The following is a 17,520-nucleotide window of genomic DNA, read 5'->3' on the forward strand; positions in this document are numbered from 1 at the left end:
TTGTAAAATTAATATTCTTGCCTCGCTGTGGTGTTGCCACTGTCACTAAATTTTCCCTTAGGAAAAAATTGTGTGAAAGCATCGTCTAAAACATAAAAATCTCCCAACTCTAATAGGGTAGGGTGTAAAAACTCAGCTGAAACCCAACAGACACAGGACCAAATGTCTGTATAAGCAGTGAAGTTATCTCACTGACTGCAGGAAAATAGAACTTTTAAGTGCTCAAAATTTCCCCTGAAGGGGCTGAGGAATGCCAGAAATACCCACCACATCTAGTAGGAAAAGAGAGCATTTGGCTACATGTGTCAGGTGTAAAACACTTCACAGACTTCAGGAGAAAGGTATGCGAGTCTTGGTGAGTGCTGTTGAAAACTATGCTATTAAAAGTACTGGAGTTCACTGCCTGCAGCTAGTTCTGCAGTTTGCGGAGAGGCTTTCTAATCTTTTAATTTTATGTAATTATATTTTGGGGGAAATGGCAAGGGTGGAGAAAATCTGGGGATTACTTTGGCAAAGGTTTTGGAATCATAGTCGCCTGTAAGTTAACTGCCAATATTAATCTATCCTTTAATATTTTGAAATGACACTCCAGGTATGTCAAATCCCCAAAACCACAAAAATGTTGTCAGAGTAAAATTAAATATATGCACACAGCAGTAAGTATTTTAAGAGAAAGAAGGACTGTGTTACATGCAGTGGCTTTTCTGCTTTATTGCCTTCATAGCTGCCAAATAATAAAAAAAAAAAAATTAGAATTTGGTGAATATTTTCCCTCCAAATGAAATTTTCTCAGGAAATCTGATTTTTATGTAAATTGAGTTTTAGTCAAAAGTCTTTCAGCAAGGGATTTTTTTTGTGATTATGCACAAGGCTGACTGTAACACGTGCTGGTCAGAGAACCAAACCCTGCATGAATCACTCAGCTACTTGTCCTGTGGGACACTGTGTTGCCTGCTGGCCAGGCCAGATGGTCAGAGGTTTGGCTCACACTTCTGATGACTGTATTTCTGATCTTTGAAAAGATTACCATCTTTGGGGGGGTAAAGATTGTAGTCTTGCAACAGACAGAAATTACATTTATGGAAAAGAAAAATCCTAAGAGGCAGGCGAGGAAGACTTCACCTATTTTAGGGCATCTTTTCTGACCTGTACAAATGGCCATTTTTATGTCCCAGTGCACTTACAGTGCATCATCCGGTGGGTCTTTTCCAACCTGGTGATTCTATGATTCTATGATTCCATGATTCTGCTGCAAGGGGCTGTGAAGGAGATAAAAAGAGCAGCCGGCATTTCTGATACGCACGCTACAAACCTGTGTCCCAGAGCATATGCAAAGCATATCTCCGAGCCGTCAGTGTCCTCATTCTTTTTCTTCTAATATTTTGAAATTATGGCTTTAAAAGAAAATCAGACAGAGACAGAGGGTACTTTTCTCTCAGCCTCCACTTTAATTAAAATGACCGTTCTGAGGGAGTTTTTTAACCTCCTGGATGAAAGAGAGTTGTTATTACTTTAGAAAGCAATTATACTTTGATTCATTTTTGCAGTGAAGCACCCACGGCTGCTTAAACATCATTGTGAGCCAGGCACATCCCTGGGTATGTGGCTGGACTGAAGTCCAGATGCTATAAGGAAAGTAATAAAGAGCTATTTGGCAAACATGACATGACACCAGGGTAGGTTGACTACTTAGATAATTCACAAAAGTTAAAATCATACAGATTCCGAAGGGAAGGTCTGCTCAGTTTTCTATGCCTGAGGATGAAAAAAAGTCCAGAAACCTCATCAGTGTCCCTGCGCAGTGTCAGCTTCACAGGCACCTCCTACACCTACATCCCACAGACCTTTTGCACTCACAGATGATCTCTCCCTCCGTGGTGTCTCCCGCAGCCTGTTCCTGCCACCCGCTGGGATCAGCCACGCTCCCCCTGGGCCCCCGCACCTTCTGTGACCCCAATACTGGTGACTGCCCTTGCAAGCCTGGCGTGGCCGGGCCCCACTGCGACCGCTGCCTCCCCGGCTACTGGGGCTTCGGTGCCTACGGCTGCCGCCCCTGCGACTGCGCCCGCAGCTGCGACCCCCGCACCGGGGACTGCCACAGCAGCAGGTGAGTTGGGGGGTCCCAGGACCTTCCCCCAACCTCAGTAAACCCCCTGCCATCTCCATTCCAGGGAGGACACTTCTCTGACCTGATTCATACATGGCACCTGGTCTGAAAAATGTCCGTTGTGCAAAATATTTGGGACTTGTGGTGGCCAGGAATTGGGGGTAGAGCGGGAGCTGAGGCTGCGGTCCACCTGAGTACCTGGCACACTGTGGCAGGGCACCAGCACGGTTGGATTATTGGGTTTCAGTGCTGGTGTTAATGCATGGGGTGTTTTCCGTAACCTTCACCATTACACTTCCTCTCCATGAGCAAACTGTGAGTCTCAGGGAGATCTGAGCAAGAGGAGACCAAGTGACAGGGGACAGGATGAGAGGGAATGACCTCAAGCTCCACCAAGGGAGGTTCAGGCTGGACATTAGGAAAAAAGTTTTCATGGAAAGGGTCATTGGGCACTGGAACAGGCTGCCCAGGGAGGTGGTTGAGTCACCTTCCCTGGAGGTGTTTAAGGCACGGGTGGACGAGGTGCTGAGGGGCATGGTTTAATGTCTGATAGGAATGGTTGGACTCGATGATCCGGTGGGTCTTTTCCAACCTGGTGATTCTATGATTCTATGACCAAACGATTAATACTGTTCTGTTGCAGTTCAGCTGCATTGACTGGGCTGTACTTGGAGACAGGCTCTGACTTTTAGAATACAGCACGTTTTAAAAACATCTCACTCTCCAGATCTTATACGCTGCTGTATTTTACCACGCAGGGGATATTTATAGCATATAATTCCCTATAACACATTTTGATGTATTCAGGGCCCACTCTGACAGCACTCAACCTGTTTGCTCTCCAAAACTGCCTCTTGCATTTAACACCACCAGGATGCGCAGTCACGTTGCACCCAGAAGACAGGTTGGTAGTATCCCTGCTTTCCGCTGGCTCCAGGAGGAAGGCTGACCATCTCCCTTTCCCCCAACAGCTCGGACGTGACCTGGCACCATGAAGCGCCTCCTTTCCAGGCGGTGCTCAACGAGAGCGAGCCCACCTGGGGCTGGGAGGATGAGCAAGGCTTCTCAGCACTCCGGCACTCTGGTAGGATGGCAGCTTTAGGCATCTTTTCCTGCCCCATCCCTCCTGCCAGCAGGCAGCACAGATAGAGTCTCTGTATAGGCTTAGAATTAATACCCTGACATTTGCAGCAGGGGATGGACATTCCCCATTAATGTCCTGTGTGACCAAGGAGCCGAAAGAGCCTTATGGCTCATCCCATCAATGTGAGGATGTGCATATCCTTTAGGCAGATGCTACATGCTAAAGCCTGCACCTGGTATTTAGCCATTGGTAAGGTGAGAGTTGCCTGCCTGAATTTGCAGCCTCAGCTCTGAATTTTAAATTTTAAAGTTGCGCACTCTCTTTTTTTTTTTTTTTGTCCATCATGTTTTAAATGTGTCTTTATATTCACTAGAACTACTACACGTTGGACAAACCAGCAATATTATTTAGAGGGTGGGTTTTGCCACTTCATGGGCAGGGAATTGGAGATTTCCAAATAAAACCTTATTTCCATGCTTCTCCACAACAATTTTGGCATCAATCGCAGCTTACAATGCATTTGGAGATTGCCAAGCCTTTCAGCTACCGTTTCAGCTGGGCAGAGGCAGGTGCTGCGTGCGGTTACGAGGCAGTTTGTCCTTGCAGCACATCATCAAGCCGTCCTCCCTTGCAACGGCCGCATGCAAGCAGGCAAGCGTCATTTCCTGCTTTTTTCAGAAAGCCGCATGATAAAATCTTGAAGATACAATAATTGAGTTAATTGAGGGGAAAGCTCCATCATTTGTCTGGGCAACTTCATTTTAAAGGTAAATAAGTGTATCACGTTATCCTTTGTTCTGAGATCACGGAAGTCATTAATCTGCCTTAACCTCTGCAACATTTCCTTTTAAAATTTGTCTGGTACATTACGGTGTGGTTAATACCACAGAGAAAGACGTGTGTGTTATTTGCATCTCAAGGCAAAATAATAAGGCCTTTGTTTCCCTTCTCTTCCAATTGTAAACAAGAAACAATTGCCCTTGGACTAAGTATATTCAGCCTGGGTCTGAAAATAGGAGGTTTTTTTGCACAGGGCTTGTGGACCACGTGAAAACCTCTGGTGAGTCCCAGGCTTTGCCTGCAAAGACTCCCATCTTCTAAGTCCAATCCACAGCTGTTTGCTTCCTTCTCTTTTCCCAGGTAAATGCGAATGTAAAGAGCAAGTTCTAGGGAGTCCCAAGGTCTTCTGCGGGATGAAGTACACCTATGGTGAGTTTCGCATGAGGTGGCATAAAGGGAGGTGCGGCGAGGCAGTGCAAGCCTGTAAAGTGTGGGAGGTGCTGCTCTGTGCATCACTCCATCCCAGCAAACCCATGGGCATAGTCTGAGGGCGTATCTTTGACCGTTCCAAAAGGTATAGATATCATGGTGCCAAGTCAAGGTGGATGAATTGTCTTGCTCTGTTACCCACCTCTCTTGCTACGAAAATGCTCTTGTGCCAGAATCGTGGAAGAACAAGATGTGAAAGCATCCCTAAGGAGTTGTCTAGGTCCAAGACAGACTGGAAAGCACTCTTGCCAAAAACAGGCCACCAAAACCTTGTCTGTAGACCAGGTGCCCCAAGAATGGTCTAGAATTACACTGAATGTATGAAGCGACAGTGATCACCATGCAAGCCACACACAAAGAAAACTGCTCCAGCAGCTGCTGGAAACTTCCCCCTGTCAGCAATTTTCAGCTGTTGTGATAGGGTGCTGTATATTGTCTGTGTCTATTGGATTTAAATGAGTGAGCGGAGGTGCTTCTGTTCTCAAGATCTCACTGGTGTGTGTGTGTGCCAGTGAATCACCTCCTTCGTGCCACAGCAGAGTAAGGAATGCACTGTGTAGCACTCCCTCCCTTCACAGTCTTCCAGGGGTCTCTTGCACCTGTTTCATCTCGCACTGAAGTTGAAAATGCACACAGAGATAACCCATAACTCTGCAGGCTGCAGAGCAACCTACAAAGGGAAGTTCAAGGGGCCGCCAGCTGTTGAAATATAGCCCTAGCTTAGTGGTATTAGGAAAAAATCTAATTCTGCTTTGCTTTTCTCCCTGACTGTGATAGTGACTGTGTTTAATCTTGCAAAAGATAAGAAATTAAAATAAAAAGGTCACAAAAAACCCAAGTTCATAAATCTTATCTGAAGTGCACTCAGGTTTCCCACCCTTTCATCACTTAACATGCAAAGGTGTCAGCTAAACTGGAGACAGATGAATTATGGGGCTCATCATGAGCTTCAGGAGGCCATATGGTAGGAGGAAACATTTCCCTGAGCTTCCTAACAGGCAGCTCAGGGAATAAAGCACCACCATACGGTGATACCAACCAGTGCAGGTATCAGCAAGGTTGAGGGGGGGCTCATGCATGAGTGCAGAGCCTTGAGCTTCCACCACACAGGAGCTCAGCAGGTGGGATACCAAGTGGCCCAGGTGTGCCTGTGGGTATCTGTGAGTTCAAAATTCCCCACAATTTGCCTCAGTCCCCACCAATGTCTCAATCTCCACTGCTGCTTTTGGATTTGGCAGTTCTGCAAAGTGGGAGAACCAACAGCAGGAGTGCTCACCAGGGTGGGATGAAGGCAGCCCCTCACAACCCTGCCTGCTGCCTCAAAAAAATCGTCCAGGCCCATCCCTAGAAGAAAGGCTTCCTGTTTGATTTCCAGAAGGGCTAGGGAAGCCAAAGCCTTTGCTGAGCTCTTGGGGAAAATAGGGTCCTCACAGGTTTTGAAAGTCAGCTCATTGGACCTCTCCCACTGCCCACATGGCAGATCCAGGGGCCATGGCAGATGAAACAGCAGCGTTCCTGCCCATGGGTAAGGGGATGTATATGCTACCCCAGGGCTGTGCTGACCTCAGGTTCTCCAGCAAGGAGCATCGGGCTGACTCCACTGCAATGAATTGTCCTCGCTGATTTGCCCAGACACCTGCATCAGACAAAAACAAACAAACAAAAAACTAAGAAAACAAACAAAAAGGCAATTGTAAATAACTGATGTATTCCTGGGCTTTAATTCATGTCTTCCCAGTGATCAAGACGAAGATCTTGTCAGCTCATGACAAAGGCTCCCATGCAGAAGTCATTGCAAAGATCAAGAAAGTCTTGAAATCTACAAAGCTGAAGATCCTCCGGGGCAAGAGGACACTCTACCCTGAATCTTGGACTAACAGAGGCTGCACTTGTCCCATCCTCAATCCCGGTAGGTTTAACTCCCTGAACAATTCATCCCCAACACATTTACACAAATTTCCTTCCCACCTCTCTGTCCCCTCATGCCATTGAGCTGAGATTGCAGCCCACCATTGATTAGGTTATCAGCTGTTACATCATTTGGACTCTAGCAGCAATCTCCATCAAATTCAGATTTCATAGAGAAAAGATTGGTTTATTCTATAGACTTCCAAACATACAAGGAGAGCTACAAAGATGATCTGAGGGCTGGAGTGCCTCTCCTGTGAGGAGAGATTTGGGGTTTTTCAACCTGGAGAAGAGAAGTCTCGGGGAAGATCTTACAGTAGCCTTTCAGTACTTAAAGGCGGCCAACAGGAAAGCTAAAGAGGGGCTCTTTGTCAACAAGTGCACTGTTGTCATGAAGGGTAATGGTTTTAAGATGAAAGAAGTGAGTTTTGGATTAGATATTAGGAAGATGGTTTTTACTGTGAGGGTGATGAAGCACTGGAACAGGTTTTCCGGAGAGCTCACAGAACCACAGAATCACTAGGTTGGAAAAGACCACCAGGATCAACGAGTCCAACTATTCCTAGCTGGTCGTGGATGCCCCATCCCTGGAGGTGTTCAAAACCAGGTTGGATAAGGCTTTGAGCAGCCTGATCTAGTGGAAAGTGTCCCTGCCCATGGCAGGGATATTGGAACTGCTTTATGATCCATTCCAGTCTGGACCATTCTATGATTCTATGATTCCTTTTATGAAGCATTATAACAGTCTTACAGCTTTACCAGTCTCAGTCTGTTCCCAGAGGGAGAGAGGTTCATATTACGCCACGACTACATGGTGTATTTTTCAAAACTGATGCTAATTAGAATCCATAAAACTGCATTTAAATCTAATTCAAGTCATCATATTGTACTGAAGTTCTAATCTAAACTGAAGGGAAAATGCTTCTTTGAAAGTAACACTAATTTGCATCTACAAGATTTGGAAGAGATTCTCTTATGCAGTGAGAGTGTAGGTTTGGCTTCACATTTTGTTCTCATCTTTTTTCGCTGAAATGGAGTATAACCAGTGGTGGCTAAACAGTGCAAGCAGTCTCTGGCACAGACGAGGAGATGCAGATTCAGGGTTTTCTTCAGCGGAGCAAAACTAAGCTCCAGCTGACACACCTTTCTTTACAACTCCAAGATAAACCAACGGTTACCAACTAATTCAGATAAAGGTTTTTCTTTCCATGAGGGGCACACATCACTTGGAAGTCACTGATCAAAACATCAACTTCAGTGCTGAGACATCCTTTACATCTACAGCACTAGGAACTTCATTCAGGGCAAAAGGCTGTCTGGGAGGCTGGATCACACAGAAAGGTTATTCATTGATAAGGGGTTTGCAGTATTCTTTCATCTCCAATGGAGTGACCATCTGGCTTTGAAGGCAAGTTTCCGTGATAGCACAGCTGTAGTCAGGAAGCCTTGTCAGGTGCAAGGGTTGGTTGAATCAGCAGCATTAGGCAGGACTTTACTGTTTAAGTAAGTAAGACTTTGAATATTGGTAAAACACCATAAATTATAATTAAATAGATACAGCTCTTTTATTTTGACATATGCAATGCAAATGCAAGGGAGAAAGTCCAGATGTGGCCGCCTTAATAAGAACCTGGTGGAACACTGTGAAAGCTGTCAGACACCAAGTGTGCAGGACAGCCAGCTCTGCGATTCCAGTAACTTCAGAAGAACTTCACTGATTTTTCCCAGCAGAGAAAAAGACAGCAATAATTAGAGAATTGATAAAAATTGCTTTGACATCAGTGGAAGGGTGGAGGTTCAATTGTCTTTAGGGACAGTCCAGGCATCTGACACATCAGGCATTGCTCCCTTGCCAACGCTCATGATTTACACTGCAAAGCTTGGTGGTGTTTTGAAATGCAGCTGCTGGAGGCCCATGAGTATAAATTACTCTCAGCTTTCATGTTGGAAAGAAGTAGTGAAGTTCGGTCCTAATGGGAAACTTGAAAGCATCAACTGAGTGCACCTTACAGATTCAATAATTTCAAAAGGAAAAGAGAAGATTGCAGGAATTTTTTAAATGTCACGATTTTCTGTAGCTACCACATTCCTTTCTGAATGGTTGGCAATAATATATTAGCAGATTTAACCCTCTCTTAGAGAATGAGCTTATGACCTCCAGATGAATAAACCAACAGCCGGATAAAAAGCCAAGGTGACATAAAAACATTTCCTGACACATATCTATAACGGAAATCACATCTCCCAAAACTACAGAGGAGATCAAAGATAAAAATAAAAGAAAGACATGCATATTTTTATTCTGTTTTTTCCTGCTAAAGGGATACCGAAAGGAGAGTAGGCTTTTAAAGGCTCTGGCAAGAAATAAAACCTCCAAGCATTTATCAAGTCACCATGGGCTGTTTTCAGGTTATAAATGTGTTTTAAGTTCCTATGAGGGGATAGTTCCTACCCTTGCACACCTTCCCCTCCACAGAGGCAGGGTGAACTTCTGGGGGAACACTGAGCCAACAGGTTTAAAGGCCTCAGCCATTCAAACAGCCCCTTCCCTTCCTCAGCTTTGCCAAGCACAGACACAAGTAAGCAGAGAGCTGCCTGCCCACAGTGCAGGGTAAAATGAAAAGCCTCAAGGTATTGGCTCGCAGCATGTCAGACTTAATTTCATAGTTCTGTAACATCAGGTTGAAAATCTGGCAAGCCCTGTCGAATCAGCCACCACAGCAATATTTGCTCGCTCTCTGAGGGTGCATGACACATTTCTCTCTCAAGGGAGATAGATTTTGGAGCCCTTGAAAAGTGTGTTTATAACTGCATGACCAAAGTGAATGTCTTGCAAAGGGTGCTACTGCCATACACATATCCTGTGTTTACTTGGACGTGTGTGCCCAAGACCTCAGATGAAGTAGATAACAAATTGTACTGAATTAAAGAAAAACATGCTTGACCTTTAACTAGGAGACACTCTCCCTTTATTCTGAACTACAAAATAAAAACCTAAGTAAACACGAGCAGACTCCTTGCTGCGGCCAGGGTGGAGCAGGACAACTGAAAGCACAGGCTAATTCATACCACCACTTGATGACCCCCCAGATGAGTGTGAGGATGAGGGGCTATGAAGGGGATTTGGGGATGCTTGCCGCACCCCAAACGTGGTGCAGGGGGATGCTGGCCCTGGCAGGGAGCTCTTCCTGCCGTGGGAGGGATTATCCTCCGTGTTATCCCAACTTCTGGCATGTTCTTTGCCCATTTAGGTTGTTGGTGTCTATGGCAATGTTTCTTTAGCTAATTCAAGCCAAGGACTTTGTTCCATCCTCCTGCTTAGCAGTTACTGCCTGGCTCCGACCTCTCTTTGACTCGTGCCTTGAGAGCCAAGTGCAGCCCTGTATGCCTGGGGTGAGTCCTGCAGTGGGGCACTTTCTGGCAGCTTCTGGACACGAGGTGAGGTTTCCTGTCTCTAAAACATCTGGCAGAGGCAGATATTAATGCAGCTTTTTTCATTGTGCCTGCCACCCACTCAGGCTCTTCTAGGTTGCTCGTACCAGCAAATCTAATATTGCCTCTGATCAGGGTCTGGTGTGCCTTTGCCTGCAAGGGGGCACTGACTATTTTGAGCAACACAGCAGCCCTGGGCCATCCTGCACTGTCATAACTGGGACGTGCTGACCCATCTGATTTCCAGGCACAGGTGTATTCAGGGAGGAGTGAGTCAGGTGGCTGCCAAGTGAAGGCAATAGCAGTTCCCAAATGGGTTATTAAAACTTGTAGTGCAGCCTCCAGAATTCAGCTTCCACGTATATTTAGAAGCTAACAAAATCAAAGTTCACATCCTGCATCTCACTGACAGGTGTGCCATGGGTCATTTTTCCGTAGATATAGATAGAGGTATGGATGTACAGATACATGAGAGAATCAATATGCATAAATATTTCTTCATTTAGTGAGTTTTTACATGGAACTAGATATCCAGGCTGAGTTTGCAGCATCAATACGTCTCTTAAGTGCAGTGCTGTGCAGTCCTTGACAGCTTTGCTGCTTTGCAGGCTTGGAGTACCTTGTGGCAGGACATGAGGACATCCGAACAGGCAGACTTATCGTCAACATGAAAAGTTTTGTCCATCAGTGGAAGTCGGCTCTCGGAAGAAAGGTCCTAGAGATGTTGAAAAGAGACTGCATCTAGAGCTGTGTAACTGCTTAGGGCATTTTTTTTTATGCACAAAATGCAACAGCCTTCACAGAGAGAAGACCTCTAGGATGGAAACTGGAATGTAAGAAAATAGTGCCAAAATGTGTAGCAAGTCATTCAGAGTTGTAGGCACTGTCTAATTTAATCCTTCCTGGCCAACATTCATTCACTTGCCTGTAGCTTCCTTGCCGGGGTCTTACCTGAGCCCAGCTCATCGTTATGTGGAGAGAAAGAAAAGGAAGGGCGGACGCTTGTCTCGCTCCATTGAGATGTTGGAGCAACTCTTATGAAGCCACTGATCATCCCAGACTAAATTGCCTCTCTAGAGAGAGAAAGCATGCCCACGAGCTACATCTGAGAAGAAAAAAAGGATTGCCATTGCCACCAGTGTGGATCCTGAGTGACTTCCACAGGCTCCTGGAGAATGTTGTGGGGAAGGTGGCAGCCGCAGCGGTGGGCAGGCACTGGCAGCAGAGTGGCAGTGATGACTGCTCTTTAGAAACACCCCCTCGGGTTAGGACACAGCACCTGTCAAAACGAGCACTGTGTGCTTTTAATAAAGTTGCCCCGCTGAAGGTTTCAAGGGCTGCACTCTCTGCCAGTGCTGGTGAGGATGGAGCCGCCCGAGTGAATTGAATCTCTGCCTTGGCACAAGCGTGGCACGAGGCAGAGACTGGCTCTCCAGCCACCATACAGCCGCAGAGAAGAGGCAGCTCAAGAGGGTGCAGCATCTCTGAGCTTTTGTCCTTGAAGTGTTAAAAAACAAACCTATCCCTAGTGTAAATATTTCATTGTATAAAGCACTTTAGTACCTGCCACTTCATTGTGCAGGAAGTCTAATTGTTTTGGGGAAAGAAGAGGTTGAAGGTGGCAGGTGAAAAAAGCTCCCTGAAACAGAAGCACTCCTGAAGGCTCCCCCAGTTGGACGGCATTAACGGTATAAAGGGAACGGCCAGCCTGGCACTGGCCACTCAGAGTATCTGAGGATGCAATCTGAGAGATAAAGTATTTGCACTGAAGTCCCAGCTTCAGACCAGCACGTGGACCCCATGGGCAGGACTCCAGCGAGACTTCACAAGCAGCGTGAGAAGAAGAAGAGACTTTGAGACAAAAAATGCAATTGCCAGAGGAGAAAAACTCTGCCTGCAGGAAAAGGAGTGGATGAGGAGAACAGAAAGGACTCACGTTCGCTTATCACAACCCTGTGATTCATGGTGGGCCTGGAGTTTATTTTCTGTTAGTATTTAAAACTGAACATTTTATTTGTTTTCTTCTGTGTTATTGTTTGCAATATATACAGCCATTATACTTCCTCATTAACACCAGTATGGAATATAGCACAGTTTACTGCAGTTTTCAGCACTAAAATAGATCTTTTCTATAAGATATCTTTAAACCATATTGCATAGAGAGCATTTTGTTCATGAGCGTGAGGGGAAGGAAAAGGAAGACATACAACACCTGAAAAGTCACGAGTCTACCAATCTGCATTATGTATGTATTTGTCTTTCAAGGTCCTGTGGGCTCACAAAAAAAAAAATTATACTATTTTGGTAATTTGTTTTTGTATCTCATGTATGTAATAAATATAATATGATTTCAACATCTTCATCTCCTGTTATTGCTTATGCCACTGGCAATGAAGTGGTTATGCCTGCACTAGAGAGCACAGTGAAGATGGATGGTGAGAAGCTGCCATGGGAATATTTTCCTCTTGGGGAGGTAATATTCACCATATGGTCAAAAGCCAAGCAGCATGGTAAATGGTCCACAGAAATCCGATTTCACCTCTATTTTGGGAGGTTTAATCATCAGCTTTTCTCAGAAGAAGGGGAATATTTTCAAAGTTGTCCAGGTCCTTGCATCCACGCAGGCCTGGCGGTTGAGCTGCAGAGCAGTTACTCATAAAAAGCAAGACAAGGATGGCAGAAGTCAGGCTCACTCCCTACATTTGAAACATTAGAAATGGTAAAGGGAAAAGAAAAGGGCTATGGGAAATGAGCACTGTTGCAAAAGGTCTATAAATACACCAGAGAATGAAGTCAAGCATCAGAAATGAGCAGCCAGGGGATCAAGACATAACCGGAAGCGTTAAGCATCAGCTCCCCAGGCAGGCGGTTTATCAGTGACAGTCCCATCTCCCCAGTACAGGAGGAGAGGGCATTGAAAGACATGTCCTGTGGCAACACTTGGACACTAAGAGTCTCCAATATCTCCATCTCAATTTAAAATTTTGCAGGTTTACCTGCTTGATGTAATTTTAGCTTAAATTTAATGCCATTAAAACTACATTTGTAATGCCTAGATGGTTCATGTGGCATCATGAAAGCTGGAGGGTGTGAGCAGAGAGGTGCACACTCCTTATGGCCCAGGGTCTGATCCCTGTCCTAACCTTGGGTCTGGGCACTGATGGTTTGATGAAGGAAGGGGATTAGATTCCATAGGGCAAATCTGCCCATGAGACATTTCTGTGAGGGAATTTTGGCTGGAAGGAGAAATGTTCCTGTACCAAGAGTGGGGCAAGCTGGATGTCCCTGCATCCCTGTGTGACAAGATGGCCAGTCAAGCCCATCTCACTAGATGACCTCTAAGGTCCCTTCCAACCAAAACTATTCTGATTCTAATTCCAACCTGCCTGCCATGGGCAGGGACACCTCCCACCAGCCCAGGCTGCCCAAGGCCCCATCCAACCCTGCCCTGAACACCTCCAGGGATGGGGCAGACACAGCTTCCCTGGGCAACCTGGGCCAGTGCCATACCAACCTCATTGTGAAGAAATTCCTCCTTATGTCTAGTCTAAATCTGCCCCTCTCCAGTTTATACCCGTTGCCCCTCGTCCTATCACTACATGCTTTTGTAAGAAGTCCCTCCGCAGCTTTCTTGTGTGCCCTCTTCAAGTACCGCAATACCTACTTTTGTTCTCTTAAGAGGACATTTTTCTCTTCAAACCACCTCAACAGACACCAGCCATGCCTACAGGCTAGGACTGCAAGGAGAGATGGGGGAGAAGCCACCTGCAGCCCTAGCCACATCCTTCCCCACAGCAGCATTTGGCTGTAGGATGACTGAGCAGCACATGAACCCCAGCAGTATGTTGCCTGTCTCCCAGGAGGTGCTACTGATAGATGTCTCCTCCATCCTTGACACCACCTAGACCTAACCCTGGTGGGCTACAGAAATTGTGTCCCCTCCTGGGAAAAGGGCTCAGGGCTCTGCTGGCTACACGTGCACGGGGCCCGTCCACCCAACCATCACTTGCCCCAGAGGAATGCGATCTTCCAGTCACAGTGGAAAATTACAGACGTGTTTAATATAGTTGCTCCAGTGGGCGAAATCTTCTGGGATATGACCGCGTTGCTGAAAATGGCTGAACATCTGGTACTACCAGGCTGCCTAAATGGAAATCGGGGCTGGTATGGGTAAACATAACAACTCGGGAACAAATAGCTGTAGTGTATTTTTTCTTTTAATCTTTATTTTTAGTTATGGTATTGACTTCAGTATCAACACTGGATAGAATAAACATCTCAAAAATGTCCACTGGCTGCTGTCTTAGCATCCAGAGGAGCCCTCTCTTCGATAAGGCAGGAAGAGATAAGCTGATTGTGAGCCTTCTGGGCTGATGTGTTGATTTTTCAATGATGGTGTTTCTAAAGCACGCCTCTGCCCAGGGGTCACAGCTTCTTGCCTCTCTTTTCCCACAGCTGAGCACAGAAACATCAATGGTGATGTATATCAGAGGATTATCAGGCTGCTGAGAGGTTGCTGGCGGGTGGCGGTGGTGTAGGTGTGGGTGCATGTGTGTGCACCCCTACAACTACTCACTGCTTCATTTCCCAGATGATGTTTTCTCTGCTTAGGTCTTTGAGACCCTCCCTGACCAGGCAGGTTGGTCACACTGTCGATATATCTTTCTTTGGCCTCTTCTATCAGGCTCATACATAGAAGTCACATATATTTATTGAGCGCACAACCTGAATTTTAAGTCATCTGGAAAACAGGGCTGGCAAAAGGCTCCTGGATCTGTACAAAAACTGCTGAGAAGAATAAAATTGTTCCTAAATCCAACATTAGTTTCCTGAACTTGCTGTGGACGTGGATACATGCCCCTGCCAGCAGGTGCACAATGCAGTCGTGCTCCAGGCTCAGGACACACGCTGAAATACAGAAACACAGGAAAAAAGATCAAAACCAATCAATCATTCATTAGGCTGGTGTTAACCTGGAGTAAAGAATATTCATCACTATATTTTCCATGCCTGATTCACATCATCCCTACCGAGTGCAGTAGAAGATCTTTCTAACATTATAACCTTAAGATGTATAGCTGTAAAAAAATGTGGTTGCTCTCTGTCTCAGTTCTTTGTAGGATCTGGTTCTCCTCTGCTTTGTTTGCATCTAGCGCAGCTTGCATCTGGACCTTGAGCATTTATGCAGCCTCTGAGTGGTCAAATCTGCTGTGTCTTCTCTACTTGGGCTTTATTTGAATAACACCTGTAGGAGACAGCAAAACGTCATTTTAGGTACATGAACAAAGACCAGAGATTCACTCCACCTAACATGAAATGTTGGTGGCAGGTGGCAGTCATTTAAGGGTTCCCCAATCTCCCCAGTGTTGCAGAAGAGACCTAGGAGACCCCCAAGGGGGCCATTACAGCTGCCCACCTGCCCCACAGGGGGCAGGTTTAACTTCCTCCCCACAGGGGCAGGTCAGAGGGCAGGAAGATGCACAGGTACTTTTATAGTTCTGGGCCCCTCACCACAAGAAGGATGTTGAGGCTCTGGAGCGAGTCCAGAGAAAAGCAACAAAGCTGGTGAGGAGGCTGGAGAACAGGTCTTACGAGGAGTGGCTGAGAGAGCTGGGGGTGTTTAGCCTGGAGAAGAGGAGGCTGAGAGGAGACCTCATTGCTCTCTACAACTACCTGAAAGGAGGTTGTGGAGAGGAGGGAGCTGGCCTCTTCTCCCAAGTGGTGGGGGACAGGACAAGAGGGAATGGCCTCAAGCTCCACCAGGGGAGATTTAGGCTGAACATTAGGAAAAAATTTTCACAGAAAGGGTCATTGGGCACTGGAACAGGCTGCCCAGGGAGGTGGTTGATTCACCTTCCCTAGAGGTGTTTAAGGCACGGGTGGACGAGGTGCTGAGGGGAATGGTTTAGTGTTTGATAGGAATGGTTGGAGTCGATGATCCAGTGGGTCTCTTCCAACCTGGTTATTCTATGATTCTATGATTCTATAGCTCGAAGAGCATCACTAGGATGCTCTTGCCAGAAGAGCAGGGGATTAAACCCACTCTCCACAGGGACGGGGAAGTTAAACAGAGCAGAGGGTGAAGCAGGAGCATTGGCAGCATCCTGTGCTGCCTCTGCAGCTGTGGACAAATACAAGGACAAGGGAGACCAGCGGTGGGAGATGAGGAAGCTTCAGCCATTGCTGCCATTGCCCCTCGCTTGGCATAGCTGCCAGCCCCTTCCCCCAGAGAGCTGCAAAGGTCCTCAGAAATGCCACCAGAGCTACTGGGGGACTGGAACAGAGAGGTTGATTCAAGTGAGCCCAAACCTGGTCACCGCAACACACTCAGCTGGCAGCCACCTAAGGAGCCTGAAAATGCTCACACGGAGCTGTGTGTGCCAAGTAAATGTGTTCAGAGTTGCTCTGCAGTGCAAACAGCCCCCATCTGTGCTGTCAAACACCACTGAAACAGATATTTTAGGAGGGACCATGTCCCTCAGCAGCCCCTGTGCCAGGGAGTCGGGAGGGGATGAAGTGGCACCGGCCAGAGCTGTGCCAGGAGTCGTGCTGACAACTCGGTGGTGCAGACGATTACCTTGCAGTGCCTGGAGAAGTTCCTGAAAACTCTGTCATTTATTTGCATGTCTGTACCTCCCAAGAAGCAGTACATCCTGCCCCATGACTCGGCCTCAGCCACAGCCAACAGGTACAAAAGCAGAAGGGAAAAAACAACAACAAGTAAGCAGAAGCCAAGTTATGCCGCGGTGCGCAGGAAGCGGGGAAGGATGTTTCCTTGGTCGTAGTGGGTGACCTACAGAAACCCCAGAAGGCGTTGTAAATACAATTCAGCACAGCACAAACAGCCTGGCCTTGGTGCTCCAAGAAGCTCAACACCCTGCAGCTGAGCTCCAGGGACTAGGGACGGTGCCGGTGGGATGAGCCAGAACTCCCAGTCCTGCTCCGGACGTAAACAGGACACCCCACCCGGGCTGATACCGATCAGCTGGACGGTGCAGAACTGGGGAGAGGCCAGACTGCCGCTGCGACCCAGTCACCTCTGAAATGACAAAGCAGTATTGCAAATGCCAAAATACAAGTGACATTGCAAAGAACTTTGAGATCGAAGGACAAGAGGAAGAGATGGCCCCGGGGACTTCGGCTGTAGACTGTAGCGGGTTCTGCTCCCTTGTCCATGCTTTGTGCTGGTGACTATTTAACTTCGACACATTAAAAGCAATAACAAATGAATTCTTCTGAGAAAAAAAGTGCTTTTAATTGGATAATGGCCACTGAGTATCAGTAGCTGGGTTGTCTAATGCCTGAAGGAAAGCACAAGAATTTTTTTTCCACCCACAAACCTATTATGAAGCTGACAAGGTCCTGCTCTCTGCAATTCCCATTAATTTTACTGCTGGGCTTGAAGATTTATGACAGCTTTGTCTGACATTCATGAAGCAGACAGGTATTGTTACATGCCGACATAACCCAGGTAGCAGCCACGGGTTGTTCTCCACAAATGACTGCACTCCAGTCAGCTTTGGAAAACTCCCAGCTTTTGTACAGGGAAATACTAAATAAAGGAGAATCACTCTAAATTCCAGTCTCCCTTTCCACCCTCAGGGAAGCCCTATGCATGCCAGAGAACAGGGGGTGCTGCTCATCCTGTATTCAAACAGCAGACAAGCTTAAATCCTTAGAAATCCTTGAATACTCGGCAGATGATGACATACACTGACGT

At 46.6% G+C, this 17,520-nt stretch overlaps 1 protein-coding gene across 1 annotated transcript in view; it reads left to right on the forward strand.

Moving 5' to 3' along the window:
- Window positions 1–12,154, forward strand: part of NTN4 (netrin 4) — a 49,190-nt gene extending 37,036 nt beyond the window's left edge. Inside the window, exons 6-10 of the mRNA XM_069853439.1 lie at window positions 1,891–2,107; window positions 3,079–3,191; window positions 4,332–4,400; window positions 6,199–6,369; window positions 10,409–12,154. Coding sequence (XP_069709540.1) covers window positions 1,891–2,107; window positions 3,079–3,191; window positions 4,332–4,400; window positions 6,199–6,369; window positions 10,409–10,545 — 707 coding nt within the window. The 3' untranslated portion in view covers window positions 10,546–12,154. The remainder of the gene's footprint in view (window positions 1–1,890; window positions 2,108–3,078; window positions 3,192–4,331; window positions 4,401–6,198; window positions 6,370–10,408) is intronic.
- Window positions 12,155–17,520: the final 5,366 nt, after the last annotated feature.

The sequence above is a fragment of the Phaenicophaeus curvirostris genome, chromosome 1 (assembly GCF_032191515.1).
Source record: "Phaenicophaeus curvirostris isolate KB17595 chromosome 1, BPBGC_Pcur_1.0, whole genome shotgun sequence".
Lineage (NCBI taxonomy): Eukaryota > Metazoa > Chordata > Aves > Cuculiformes > Cuculidae > Phaenicophaeus > Phaenicophaeus curvirostris.